Source organism: Mus caroli, chromosome 13, assembly GCF_900094665.2.
Source record: "Mus caroli chromosome 13, CAROLI_EIJ_v1.1, whole genome shotgun sequence".
Lineage (NCBI taxonomy): Eukaryota > Metazoa > Chordata > Mammalia > Rodentia > Muridae > Mus > Mus caroli.
The window spans coordinates 54,306,247-54,321,276 of NC_034582.1; the positions used below are offsets into that span (position 1 = coordinate 54,306,247).

At 44.9% G+C, this 15,030-nt stretch overlaps 1 protein-coding gene across 6 annotated transcripts in view; it reads left to right on the forward strand.

Annotated features, from left to right (window-relative positions):
- Ntrk2 (neurotrophic receptor tyrosine kinase 2) overlaps positions 1-15,030 on the forward strand; it is a 315,292-nt gene that overhangs the window by 117,742 nt on the left and 182,520 nt on the right. For 2 of the 6 annotated variants that reach the window (XM_021180137.2, XM_029468411.1), the window contains exon 13: positions 12,973-13,402. The exons of the other annotated variants lie outside the window; for them this stretch is intronic. In XM_021180137.2, coding sequence (XP_021035796.1) covers positions 12,973-13,010 — 38 coding nt within the window. In that variant the 3' untranslated portion in view covers positions 13,011-13,402. Of the gene's footprint in view, positions 1-12,972; positions 13,403-15,030 lie in introns of those variants that run through there. 6 annotated transcript variants of the gene reach the window in all.

Sequence of the window (15,030 nt, forward strand, 5' to 3'; positions counted from 1 at the left end):
TATATATATATATATATATATATATATATATATATATATATGCTAACATGAAACAGTGTAGAGTTGCAGGTGTCACTAAAATGGCACCAAAATGTCATTTAAAATCTTTGGTAGTATCTAAAGGTCTTTGGGTTGTAGCAACTATCCCCTCGCCCATGTTTCACCATGAATCCTCCCTTAGGCCTGCATCAGTTACAGTAAGTAACAAACCCAATCTCTTAATCCTGATTTTTTTTCCATGTTGGAATCTGAGTGAGGATGGGGAGGATTGCTTCCTTCACCAAGGGCTCTGTTCTTCCCACCTCTCCCTTGTGCTTTCTTAGTGAGTAGGTCTCCCGCTCATGTTGGCAACTCAGTGGCCCCCAGAAGGCTGCTCTCCCCAGGACTGAAAGTCTACATGATAATCAGAAAGGAAGGAAAGGAGGTTTCCCTCTCAAAGGGAGAAATGAAAACCTCTAGGCTTCTGTCGGTTGGTCTGTCTGCCTGTCTGTCTGTCAATGTCCCGTTTCAAAGGATGCTGGGAAACCAGGCTATTGGTTGTTCCTCCCCCGCCTCACCCCTGGAGGGTGGTGGGAAGCAAAGCAAAGACGGTTGTGGGTGGATTTTGAAGAAGCAACTGTAGGGTTCCCTAGAGGGTGGATCCCAGAGGGTGGGTTCCTGGAGGATGGGAGCTTTCTAAGATGCTATTCTTCGTGGAGTCACAGTACTGCGATGCTCTCCACCTGTCTGAGAGTTTTGAAATCTGTTGACATGGGTCATTAGGGTAGCATGTAATTAGGTTGGTGGACTATTTGGGCATCTTCTATGAACAAAGGAATTTTCAAGTTAATGGTGGAAACATGATTGGCGATGGTAACCATACTGCCCCATCTAAGAGAACAGACTTTTAATTATGTTAGATGGATGCAAGTGATGAATCACATCATTTTAAGTTCTTTTACTTTTGGGTAAGGCTGAATTACCCCCTACTTGCCAACACATACTAGAGATGTTTTATTGACTTAATTTTGATTCCTTTATGTATATGAACATAATAAAAAACTGTATTTCTTTAAACATATTTCATAACATTGTTTTATGAGTTCACCTTGGGTTTTCTTTCTAGTATAGAATAAATTAGATCCTACTGCACATGGATAATACTTTGAGAAGTGTATGGATACAGTGCAGCAAAAGCTTACATCGGTGAGAAGCTTGAAGAGGGAAAACGAGAGAGACTAGGCACAGGAGTGCAAGCCTCAAAGGCTAACGAACCATAGCCCAGAGGCATAATCCAAAATTTTATGGATTCTTCATGTTTGTTTCATTACAACACACCAGTGTGTCTCACACGTGCTCTCCGTGTCTGCTTCCAAGCAACACGGGCAGCGGAGACAGGGAGCAACATCCTGTGGAGTTGAAATGCACCCGCCAGTTGTCCTTTTACAGAAAGCATTTGCTAACCCCTACATAGTCTGTATGGGTAATTCCATAACGGTGGCTGAATTGTTCGGTATAATATATTAACAAAACTGTTAAGCAGTTTTTTAGAAGTAAAGTAAAACATATGAGTAATTTATCCATGGTGGGATCAGAACTCCTGGGCTAGACTGTTGTAGGCTATAAATAAACAGCACAAGCCACAAGGCTTGTTGACAGTAGAGACTTTCTTTTCATGGGTTCAGAAACTAGGAAAAGTAGGACCACGGTGGCCATAGGTTAAGTGTCTGGAAGGTCAATTTCCTGGCGACAGGCCTTCTCAGCGGTGAGAAGACCAAACACCCACAGGCCACTTGGATAAGGTGTCAGTCCTGGTCATGAGGACACTGCTCTCGTGATAAAGCATTACTCTTCTGTCACTGCCATCAAATGGCAGCTTAGAGAAGGAAGGCAGTTTATTGTGACGTAAGGATCCAGTGGAGACATCTATAATGGCTGGGGATAGGATGGGATGGAAACAGCTCGTCAGAGCAAGGAGCTAAAGGACCAGTCATTGCTTTCCATTGAAAACACAAGGCTGGCCAAGAAAGCAAACAGGAAGTGGGGTAGGGCTACGAACTCTCACAGGCCGCCCCAGTGACACATTTCCTCCAGTATGGCTCCACTTCCCAAAGGTTCCACAATCATTCCAAGCAGCTGAAAACTAAGTGTTCCAATGTCTGAGGCCGTGGGGGGACATTTCTCACTCACACCACTGTATATAGCAATAGCCCAAAGGTCTGCCCCCTAACTCTGTGACTGGAAAGTTTGTCAAGAACCTTGATTTTCATATGAAAATGGCTGCCCCACCCCTGTTCCCTGGTCAGCTCCCTGTGAGGAACGTCCTCTCACCACACTGACATTTCCTCCAGTAGTGAGTTTGTAAACAGCGTGACCAAGCCAAGTCTGAGCCTTGGGGGCCCTGTGCCCTTGATCAAGTTGCTCAAGCCATCTGGAAGTCATCTTTTAAACTGGCTGAAGAAAACGGACTATGCTCTCAAGAAGAAAGTGCTCGGATTCTGTGACTTGGTCACATGAAAAAGATCTCAGCCTTGCGGGGTAGAGGGATGGCTCAGCAGTGAAGAACACTTGCTGCTCTTGTAGAAGATGCAGGTTTGCTTCTGTTCCCAGCACTCATATGTTGGCTCACAAGTGCCTATAACTGGAGCTCTGGGGCTTTTTGTAGCCTCGCCTAACCTCTCTGGACACCGCATGCCTACGTGTCACCGACACACATTCATGATTTGGAGTCTGGGAAGCCAAGACCACAGCGCTATCTTGGCTTCCCTTCTCTACTGTATGGTAACACAGCGGAGGGTGCTGCATAGCAGGGGGCGTGGCAACCAGAGGGCATGCATAACAGGGGGCGTGGCACATTAGAGGGCGTGGCACGGCAGGGGGCGTTCCCCAGAAGCCCAACCAGCATGTGGATCTGAAGATTAAGTTTCAATACACAAACATTGAGGTTGAATTGAAAACAAGTAAAACCCATTCTCTCCATACACCACTTTTTACCCACAGTGAGCCTATATCCATTTTAAAAGACATTAGGGGAGGCAAGACGGAGCTGTCACTCCCCGAAGCTATGGACAGTTTTGAAAATTAAGAATTTCTTTCATTTACCAAAATCCTACTGGATGCCATCTTGATCATCCTGGACGTCTCATGTTCTCAGGCTCCTCCCCGAAGTCACATGAAAATGTTTTTGTAGGATGCTAGCTCTCTCCATCTCTGCACGTTGGGAAGTGGGTCATTTGTGTGAAATCACCCTTCTCTGCCAACAGCATTTTTAAATTCCGAGAATTGAAAAACAAACAAGCAGACAAATGACATGGCAGATGGCTATTTCAGGTCTAGGCGAGCGTTTGTCATTGCATTCTGGGAAACGAAGCTATGGATTTAGCTAATCATCTGCTGCCTTAGCCCGCCAGCAGGGAACCAAAGCACTCGGGGCTAGAACGGTGACTTTTTATTTTGAATTTGGTGAATTTCAGGTGTCCAACATGACAAGGCATTTAGACCCTGGAGCTTCTTGCTCTGAGAATGGACCCATTCGTAGAGGAATTGATATTCCATGCTGTGTTACAAGAACAGGGCATGGACAGTTCAGCTGGGGGTCAGGGACCACATTAGGCTTCCTCTCAAATCTTAATGTTCCCTGGGAAAAAAACAGCAACAGGCAGCTAGATCATTGTGCTCATCACCATACGAGTCTCTAAGTAGTTTATCTTGTGTTAATGAAGTTTATAAAGTAGATCTACTTTCTCCCTCGAGACATTGGTTGAAGCTTTTGAAGGGGCCCTGTGTCTGTCATCTGGGTGCAGTTAGCTGATAAGGGTTGCCAGCGTTGGGTTCTTGGTGTAGGCACAGGCAGGGTTGAGTTCTGGGTAAGGACTTGGTAGGATGAGGTATATCAGGGTAGTGTGAGAGCGAGGACATGTCTGGGCTTTCTTCTTGCCTTCAGGCCCCCCAGTTTGGTGTAAGGGTAAATGGAAGTAGAAAATCTATTTTGTTTCGTGATTGTCATCTAGATTTTTTTCCTCAACTGCAGAACAGTAGAGTCCTTTAGCTGGGGTTTTATAAAGTCCCTTGGGAAAAAAATGCTTCTCTGTGTAGGATTGGAACAAAAGCCACAGAATGGTCTCAGACCCTTTCCTCTGCAGGTATAGAATCTGCTGCCCTCGTCAGTGTTTGAATGCAGAGCGACACTGAAGCCGGCAGCTTCTGTGTGGCACAGAAAGCCATCCCGCTGATCCAGGGCAAGGCCAGTGGGTCTGGGCCACCCTGTGATCAGCCAGCAGTGGCTCTGTGCGGTCCATCTATGCTGCCCCAGGGATTCTTGCTCTCAGTTTGGGTCTTCATTTTCCAGGAGGGCCAACTCAGAATTAGAGTAAAATTCTCTTCTGGGGCATTTCCCTTCATCATTCACATCAATAAATGTATTTAGCCCTATGATCTAAAGTACGGTTAGGAGGGTCATTTGTAGTATTTGAGCTGATTGACCATGGGCAGGATTGGAGTTTCCTGTCCGTGTCTGACCCTGGGAATACACTGTAACTCCCTGTACTAAATGAAGTAGGAATTGCAGTTGATCTTTAAGGAGAACATCCAAATCTAGGCCATGACTCCCACCCAGTTTTCATGTCTCCCGGTTCATCCAAGCCACAGAAGAACACAGAGAGAAGACAGGATGAGAGAAACCACATGCACAGAGCTGGGAGACAGGCACACAGACACAGAAACAGAGGCCTGGGAAACCCACGAAGCAAAACAAAAGAGAAGCACCTGATTTCCCTGGCCAGGAGAGAGCAGGCATTTGTGAAGACTGCATCCAACAGCGTAGGCTTTAAAGACAGCCAGAGCTGTTTAAAGTGTTGCATTTCATGGCTGAGTTCTCAGGAGCTGAAGAAATGGGTCAAGGTCAACTGTGACTTATGGGCAGGCAGTTTGTTGTTCTGTACACTCATGAACACACACACACACACACACACTTAGTGGAACATAGACCTCTATCTCTCTAAAGACCTCCCTTTCTTTCTTTAGATTTATTTTTATTTTATGTTCTGGGTGTTTTGCCTGTGCGTGTCTGTATACTGTGCCTGCGTCTGTTCCCTTGGAGGCCAGAAGAGAGTGTTAGGTCCTTTGGAATTGCAGTCACAAATGGTTATGAGATGCTATGTGGGTGTCAGGAATTGAACCTGGGTCCTTGCAAGAGAAGCTCTTAACTGCTGAAACATTTCTCCCTCCCCATCCCATTTGAGACAGGATCTCATTATGTAGCCCTGGCTAGTATTGACCTCACAGAGACCCATCTACCTCTGCTTTCCAAGTGCTGTGTGCCACCACACCTGGCTCTAATTGTTTTACTGATAGTCTTGTTAGTTCCTTGAGAATTTTACGCATTCACTGAGTTCTCACCATACCCACACCCTCCTCAGCTCCTCTCAGATTTAGCTTCACCCCTGCTCCTTCCCTATTGTCCTGGCAACTTTCCTTTTCTTTTTATAACCAATCCCATCCATCCTGTGATGCCCATATCCTCATGGGCAGAGCATAGTGGACCTGCCAGGGGCTACACCCTAAAGGAAAACTGACTCCCCCTCCCCCAACAGTGAGACCATAGGGGAATTTGAAATGTGTAAGCCTTTGTCTGTGTTTGTATAGGAGCTGTCACAACACTAGCCATGCTCACACACAGGAGCTTGTACAGGGTCTTGATTCATGTTAGTGGCAGCCATCAAGACATTCAGGGACTGGCAAGAGAGAGCAGTGCCACCATGCACGCCCAATAACCTAAGTTTAATTCAAAACCCATTTGAAGGGAGAAAGAGAGAACTGACTAAACACACACACACACACACATGCTGTATATGGTATGCACACTCATGTAATATGCACACACAAAAATAATTAACAGTCTGAGTGTATGTATATCTGTATATGTGTGTGTACACATGTGTATTTATATGTATGTATGTGTGTATGTATACATGTGTATTTGTATGTATGTGCATATATGTTTAAGTATGCATGTGTACATGTGTATATTCTAAGTAGGAAAGTCTGAATACGTGTGCTTGTATATATGAAACTGTAAGGGTTATATGTGTATGTAGTGTAATATGTGCTCTTTAATAAGCAGAGTTTTCTCCACATAAGAATGGCTCCCAAGACTTAGGAAGGGACCCCGTGTTCTAGCACAGAGGAGTGATGGGGTGTAGAACTCTCCATCTTTCAGAAGGGGGTGCTGCCCTGTGAAGCTGCCGAGGTTGATGGGTGTGTGGCACCATGAGATGTTGCTGGGTTCTGGGAAGCCTGTGGTGGTATGGCATGGTGTAACGGGATTCTTCCAAATGAACTCTAAGAAATCACCCTCAGCACCAGAGACTTCTGGAACAGCGGCTAAATTCAAACCAAACCAGGAGCCCTGTAGAGCTAAGGTTTCCCACGGGTGGACGTTGTTGAGGCTTTGGAAATGAGCTGCCTGTGCAAACGGAGCTTGACTGGTGACTGGCTCTAGTCAGAATCCTGCGGGTTCCTCCTGAGGCAGAAACACCTGCAGAGCACAAATCTGGTTCTCCCTGGTACAAAAGAGTGGATAGTCAACAATCAGTGCACGGTTCCGTCCTTCCAAACCTGCTGGGATAATGGATGGCCATGGCCTGAGTCTGCCTATCCCTCCCCAGGTTCACCTGGACACTCAGTGTCTCCTCACAGACAGCCGATAAGTCCTGGTCACCCAGACCAAGCACAGGACGGGCGCCACTTCATCCTAACCGTTGTCAGATACAGATAGAGGGTCCCATGAGCCTATGACAACCCTGCCAGAACCTCTGGTGAGGAGGCACATCTCAGCTCTTCTTTTGCAGCTGACAGCTGAGATGACAGCCATCCTGCCAGCATCTGCCCTGGGGAGGGTACCAGAGGCAAAGATGTGGCTGGCTGAAGGACCTCCCATTTTCTACACCATCTTCTGTCTCTGAGCGTAGGCAGATAGACTTCTCTGGATAAAGATGAGAACCAGAAGAGAACCTTTTGATGTTCCCTCCATGTTCCCAACAATTGCCCTGTATATAGCCAAGGGAACAGAATTGTGGCTTTGGTCTGGGACCCTGGGAAGTGGGTGGCTAGTGTTCTTGCTTGTGAGGGCAGAGCATCAGAAGTAAGGAGCTTCCATATAGCCTCAACACACAGGGGAATGAACACCCACCGCCGTCAGGCCTGGATACCCATGGAAGTCACACCTCAGTCCTCAGAACGTGATCATTTTGTCAATTCCAAGCCACAGGATAGCAACTTAGCTTTCAAGATAGCCCTGAACAAGAGGATGACCTTGCCCTCCCTGATCTCCGGTGGTGGATTTTGGTAACTTGTGCTACTTGTAGGGAGTTCAAGGGACAGATCAACCCTGTCTTTGTTTTTGTGCTCTGGAATTGTAGGTGCTTGGTTGGCTAAGGTTTCACCATCTTTTCCACTCAGCTGGTTTAAGTGGAGACTGTATTCGTGAGCTATCTCAAGCTATCCAAGCGAGAATGTACGTGTGACATTGGGTCAGCTGAAACCAGAGATGTGATGATAGCTGGGCTGTGATAATGGGAATGGACGTGTGGAAGCCCTTGACTGTCACTTACTTAGCAAGAGAACAATATTCCCACTACAGGAGGTCTTTGGGCCCAGAACTGCTGCTTGTGGTGTTTTATGTGAGTGACATTTACTTCTGCTCCTCTTGAGGTCGGTTGGAGCTGGGACCCGGGTTTACAGAGTGGGGACTCTGGAACCTTCCAATCCTTCTGTTTAAGACAAGGGCTCACAGTTTACTTGCTCATGGTCTCTGCAGTGCCCCAATGTTACTTCCATGTCCTCTTCTTCCTCCTCTGCCTCCCTCCCTCCATTTCCCAATTGCCGTCTCCTCCACCGTGACTATCATTATCTTTAGACAGGCCCTGTTTTCCCCTGTACACTTTCTTATTTTGTACACAGAGCATATTATTGCTTTTCTGGAAGTCCATTTCCAAATCCACAGTGGTCTGTGGTCCAGAGCTGTAGGCACAAGCCAGCAGAGCCAAGCACTTGATGCTTTGGTGACGATCTTAATAGGTTTTGTGCAGTTAACAGTCTCATTGGGTGTAAGGAGTAGCATCGTTCCCCATCTATACAGCTTTGCATTTTATAATAAATAAAATTGTTTGTTTGTATTTATTTATAATATATACATTATCCAATATATTTATAATATATGTTATATATTAATTATTTATTATATATTACACATTACATATTATATAGTTATATGTAATATTATAACAAGTGTGTCAGGGTGACAGTGTCTGTCTGTAACTGTGTTATCCACCCTTTGCTGCATGTTTGGGCACCTGTCATGAGGCCCTACTGAGGAGACCACAACCTCCTCAGAATCACTGGGTCTGATTGTGCAACCAGTTTGGCTTTCCTTGCCCCATCTCACTTTGCCAAGAACTTTCTGTTTCTTACTTAGTTTCCAGCTCATAACTAAACTTCATTTTGCACTCTCAAACCAGACTTCCTTCTTGCTGAGAACCCTCAGTCATGGATCGATAGGTTTGGGGGGGTATTATTATTATTATTATTAACTCTCCAGCTGGGAAATAGACGTTAGCTCCTTTCCTCTGCCCCTCTCCCCCACACAGTCATGAAGGTCAGTGTAGGGACTGGAATAGACCAAGACCAGCACATTTCCCTGGGAGCTTAAAAGGAGATGCCCACTGGCTGTCCATTATACCACAGCTGCCCTCCCCTGCCCAGTCTGTGCAGTTGAGCTCACTGATTCCTTGGCTCCAGTGAATTGGGTGCAGCCCAAAGTTCACACTGTACCGTGCTGAATCCCAGCATGTCCACTGGCCCAGCGTGTGTACCGGCAGGCATTTGTGTGATGTGATGTACTGCTGGACGCGGGAGATGTGTAACGCCTCGTTCTCTGCCCCTTGGCATGTGGACAAGTCAAAAGTAAACAAATACACAGCTTCCGAGGTGGGGTGGGGGCGCAGGTCACAGAGTGAAGAGTCGAGTGAGCTGGGAGGAGCTTCTGTGCAGAACTGGAAGCATGGTGGGGCATCTGGAAGGGGCGTGGCTGAAGAAAGTCTGAAGCTTGGAGTGTGGATAAAGCCCTCCTTGATTAGGAAGCAGCCGTGTGTTTGGAGACTTTTAAACATCTTCTGAAGGAACACAGACAGAAATTTCTTGGAATCTTTCTAAAAGGTGATCCAGTGATCCAGGGACTCAGTATAGATTTTGGCTCTTTCCTCTTGGGTGGTAAGGGACACTTGCTCTCACCATGTGACCAAATGACTTACCTGTATAAAGTGGGGAAAACAGACTGGCATAGTTGCTGCTGTAAACCCTTGATTCTGTGTCCCACAAGAGCCAGATTTGAATGTGATGTTTAAGCCCACATGCTGAAATGCAACAGACTGGTAACCACCTCAGAGCCAACTGTGACGGACGGCTTCCTAGCCCTGATTTTCTATGCACTAATATAAACACTCGGGGATTTGTTGTTTGACTTTACTTAGTAAACACTTTCCTAAATGGGCAGGAAGCATCCCCTTCACCATCCGGTGCAGGTAAATGTTCTCCGGGAGCCCCAAACACCACACTGCCACCCAAGTGTCACTGTATTCAGAGATGCCCAAGTTGACACTTTTCTGCTTCAACTCTCCAAATGACAACTGCGATAAGATTGGCTTTTTGAGGTGGCAGCTGGAGCTCCCCTCCACTCCCTCTGCTTCCTCTGGACTCAGCACTTTTCCTTTTTGCTCTGGATAAATTGCAGTTGATTTAAATGCTCCGCAGATCCTTGCCATTTTTATGGCTGATTGCTTCTAAGCAATAGGAGGAACATGTGTGCAGGCTTGACTGTGAATGCTTGTGAGTGGGTTGTGAGCCAGGGGCAGGCCCACAGAGTGGCCTTCTTTCCAAGGCCCTCTCCAGCCCTTCCTTTTGATGAGGCCAAGGAGAAGATTCTAAATCAGCAAGCAGCAGAGGTTGGATGCTACTGTCTATCTTCTCCCCTTTCTGTGCTTCCAGCCATACCCTCACGTCTGAGATGAAAGCCCCCTCACTCTCACCCCATTTAGCGCCGCTCGTATACAGCGCTGACAAAGTTTTCTTGGAGTTGTTTTTGGTGGAGGGGCTGATTTCGCCACAACCACCATGCACCATGGGAATGCTGCAAATACTTCAGAATGTCACATTGTCAAAATATCTATATTTCGGGCTCAGAAGCTAGACAGCTCGTTTGGCTGCTAGGCCCACAAGATGTTCTGCCATTTGTTGTGGTCTAAAAACTTTCCCCCTCGCTGGAAGAAAATAATCATCCATTGTTTCATATCATCTCCAGGTTCCTTTCTTGAGTTTTTTTTCCCCCTATCTTTCTTTTCTCTAACATGAGAGAGTAGAAGTCAGGAGGTCCTGTGCGGCGTATTGAACTTCTTACTGACTAACAATCCTCAGGAAAGAAGGCGTTTCCTTATGACAATCAAGTTTTTATATGGAACTGATTTTGCAATAGTTGGTAGAATCTCTTCAGTTGTGTGACAGGGGATGGGAAAAGGGAGGAAGTGACCTGCATCTTTAGAGGTGTGCAGGATGGAAATCAGTGTCTGAGAGATCACTCATGGCTCAGTGGTATCACAGCTTGGCGTGCACTTCACTTTTATTTCATAGAGTATGGACTTGAATTCTGCTCTCTCTCTCTCTCTCTCTCTCTCTCTCTCTCTCCCTCTCTCTCTCTCTCTCTCTCTGTGTGTGTGAGAGAGAGAGAGAGAGAGAGAGAGAGAGAGAGAGAGAGAGAGAGAGAGAGAGAGAGAGAGAGAGAGAGGAATACCCTCAAAGGCAAGCAGAAGACTACAGAGGGCACTGAAGGAATGAGCAACTGCCAGTGGGTAGAGGTGGCCTCTAGAAGAGTCACTTCTAATTTCTAATGGTGATCATCCTGGGCTTGGAGAGGCTTGGCTGGTAAAATGACAAAAAGAAGCAAAGAAAAAGTGGCTTGGCTCCAGTGGCAAGCACTCTGGTGTTGGCAAAACCCTTGAGTTTCTGTGTCATAACCCACAGAGAAAGACCACACTGCCCTGATATATCATATATATATATATATATATTTCTCTCCACCGTTGAATGTTTGGTGGGAATGAGTACTTTGAAGCAACAACCTTTTTAAAATTATTATTATTCAGGGATAAAGTCTCCCATTTCCACCGTCCAGTTTCTCCTGTTTTTATTGGCAAGCCTGACATCCTTATATTAATCCTATTGTTTCAGTGGGAAGGAATTCAAGACCCGCCTTCTTCCAGACTTGCAGGAGTAAGTGAGGAGTTTGGCTTGCCAAGTTGGCCAGCTCATGCTCTGGGCCATAGTTTCCTCTTAACTGAGCTTTGTTAGTGTCTGCCTGGAGGCAAAACCAGTAGAAACAAGACTGGAGAGTCGTAGAAAGGAGAGCTAACTATCATGCCACACTACCCCCTAACTTCTCAGGGTTGCAGGTGATTAAACCTATGAATGACACCTGATGTTGGCACCCAGTTCTTCTTCTACTGGAAGGGCAGGAGCAATGAATGAAGCCACAAAAATTAAGCACTATAGATTCTTCAAAGAATGCTACACACCCGTTGTGGTAGTTATTGTTCTGGAGGCATTTGATACCCACATTAGCAGACCAGACCTACTTGAGGAAGGCAGAATGTCTGGAGGGTTAGGCTTTGACGACTCTTCCAGGGACAAGCTTAAAAAATGTTTTGAGGGCTTCTAATGAGGTACCATCTACTTTGCCACTTGAGAATCCGATGAGGATTCATGCAAGTAACACATGAAGATCATTAGGACTCTCAGTGTTTGTCCTGGCCTCCCACAGCTGTGTTCAGAGAAAACTGTTGGTTGGTGCTTTCTTACACAGTGACATGGACTCAGAACTCCTGGGCAGAGCTGGAGCTGTACCACAGAATGCTGTAGGGCCTTGGGCAAATTGCCTAACTCTCTAGGCCTGTTTCCTCATCAGTAAAGAGGGCATGATAGGAGAACTTGTTTTATTGGGAAAGTCAACAGGATAATTGGAACACAGCATTTGAAAGAGAACCTGGCACGGAGAACACCAGCTTTAAGATACTGTACACATTCTTCCTCCATCTGTAGGGCAATGAGGTACCTGGAGTCAAGGAACTCAACATTCCTAGCTTGTATCACCTGTTATAGGGTTGGCGTTTCCATCTGCATTCAATAATTGTTCTGTAGCAGCTAATAATATATGCTATATATAATATAGACATATAGCTATGACTCTTCTATGTCATATAGTCACAAATAATATGCAATATTTGACATGCTCTAATGATATATATTAGGTTATGTAATGAGTGCTACACTTATGTGGATATCATATTCTTAGTATAGTACATACTTACATTTAGGAGGGTTTAGAATTTCTGAGAAAACTATCTAGATTGTTGTGCTGCCCAACATTTGATGATTTAAAGCCCTCTAGGTTTTGGCCCAGCTATTGAGTAATGAGTGAGTCAGTTACTTTGAAATAGTTTGATGAAATTAAGAAAGTAAAGAGAATTGGGGTTTGAATAGTGAGTTGTTGCTGAATCCAATTACCGTCATAAGAAAGTATTTACAAATTCTCTGAGGATTGTTTATCCCATGTGCAGATTTCTCCTCCTTACATTAAGCTGCTAATGTCTGATAGAACTGTGAGTAGATCTGTGGGCAGAAATTGTTTGCATTTCTTCCTCGCATCTTGTGTATCATATAAATTGGTTTTGAGTTTAAAACTAAGTTGCTCAGTCACGTGATGCCCATGTGATCCCAATTTGTGTTATTATGTATTGCCTTGCTTTTGAAACCATATTTCATGTTGTTTTATTTTGATGTAGTATGTTCTTTTAAAAGTGACTATGTTTGCATGTGAATTTCTGTTGTTATTTCTTTTTTTTTTTTTTTTTTGAGCATGACTTACGTTTCGTTTTGTGTTTCTTTTAGGTTTTGTTTTGTTTCATAAGATCCCACTGGATGGGTAGCTGAGATAAAGGAAAGACAAAGGCTGGGGCTGTGGTGCTTGTTGCCTGACGCCCTGTGAGCTGAACTCTGGGACTACTGTTGCCTATCCCAGGAAGTGCTGCTTATTTGGGGGTGTCTGGTGGAAATGGGTAATCTCCGAGGATGTCTGCAGCCTGCTTGTTGTGAGCTGTGACTGGGGAACCCCAAGACAGAGGCAGGGGTCAGGCAGCTGAGAAGCAGCAGAAGAACGCACTTAGATTCACCTTCTGTTCTTACAATAGTTCAAATATAGAATCGAAGTGAAATCTCATTGGATTATGCCTCTCTAATGAAAAGCGAGCTGTTTGACTATACGGAAAATGTGCTGACATTAATTGCTTCTGTTTATTAAAGGTGATTTGCAAATTAAAAACTATGCATCTATCATCTATCCATCTATCTATCTGTTTGTCTATCATCTATCATATCTATCTGTCTGTCTATCTGTCTATCATCTATCTACCTACCTCTCTATCATATCTATCTATCTATCTATCTATCTATCTATCTATCTATCTATCTATCTATCTATCTATTTATCTATCATCTATCATCTATCTACCTATCATCTATCTACTTATCTATCTATCATTTATCTATCTATCTATCTATCTATCTATCTATCTATCTATTTATCTATCATCTATCTATCTATCATCTATCTATCTATCATCTATCTACCTATCATCTATCTACTTATCTATCTATCTATCTATCTATCTATCTATCTATCATCTATCTATCTATCATCTATCTACCTATCATCTATCTACTTATCTATCTATCTATCTATCTATCTATCTATCTATCTATCTATCATCTATCTAAAGTCATAGCTAGGTCTAAGTGCACACTAAAAGTCTAATCCACACCTAACACCTATTTCAGCAACATCTTCTGTTCTCTAACCTTTGCTAACTTCTGTGATTTCCACTTACAACCCTGCAACTGATAGACTTAAAGGCACATTGGTGGTGTCATTAGTAGGTTCTTTGTTTTGCTGGCAGCAAAGCCCCAAACTCTTAGCTAAAGATTGCTTTCAAAGTCCACCTGGCAGGTAGAGCGGAGCAGCACCAGGGACTGTGTGGCCAGGAGTGTGGATCTGAATTAACCACAGCCGGAGAATAAATAACAGTAGGGTATATGCATATAGGGAATTAAAATCTTGTCCCTTTCCATTGCCCTCTGCTAACCACCTGCCCTTTAGAAGTTTGCCTAGCGAGAGCACCTCAGATCTCATGCTGTTTGAATTACAGAGCTGCAGTTTCTCTAGTGTGAATGGGCCTGCAAGCTGAGCTGCTGGCCCGCTGTGAGCAGAAGAGCATGTCTAAGGACAGTCCCTGGAGCATGCTGCCCTACTGCTGCGTCCTGACCCAGCAGCAGAGAGGTGGCCAGCTGCTAATGAATGCTGGCTCCTTGCTGCAAGAACAGTCTCCCAGCTACCAATCCCTGTAGCCCCCAACCACTCCCCATCTGACCCGTCCCTGTACCCCTCTCATTCACTTTGTCATGGCAGTGGCTTTTGTGGAATCCATCCCATCTGCACCAGGCAGCAACTTTGTCTGTCCCTCCACTCTCACTTAAGGTCCCCTTCAGAGCCAGGCTGGGATATTTCATTTAAAATCCACACTCAGCTCTATTATACACTCACACACAGAGCATAGCTAGAGTGGAAACTTATTAACATCCCTTTTTTAAAAGGTAGTTTATCTTTAAGGATTTTTAGGTTTTTCTCTTAACAATCCCAGCATATTTGGGAACTATTTTGAATCCTCTGTAAGCATGTCCATCAATCTTAATAAACCAGAACCCGTTTAGGCCCCACTTGACATCAGGCGAATACTGTAGTATTTTATACTGAGCCACTACAGTATGGCTCAATTCCGGTCTTTTTGTGAGTCTGTGGATTAGAGTGTTTGCACTGGCCAACCACACTGTGCCTGAGAGGGCCAGTCACTTCCACAGACCTCTCAAAGGCTTTGTCTCCAGGTGCACAGTGGG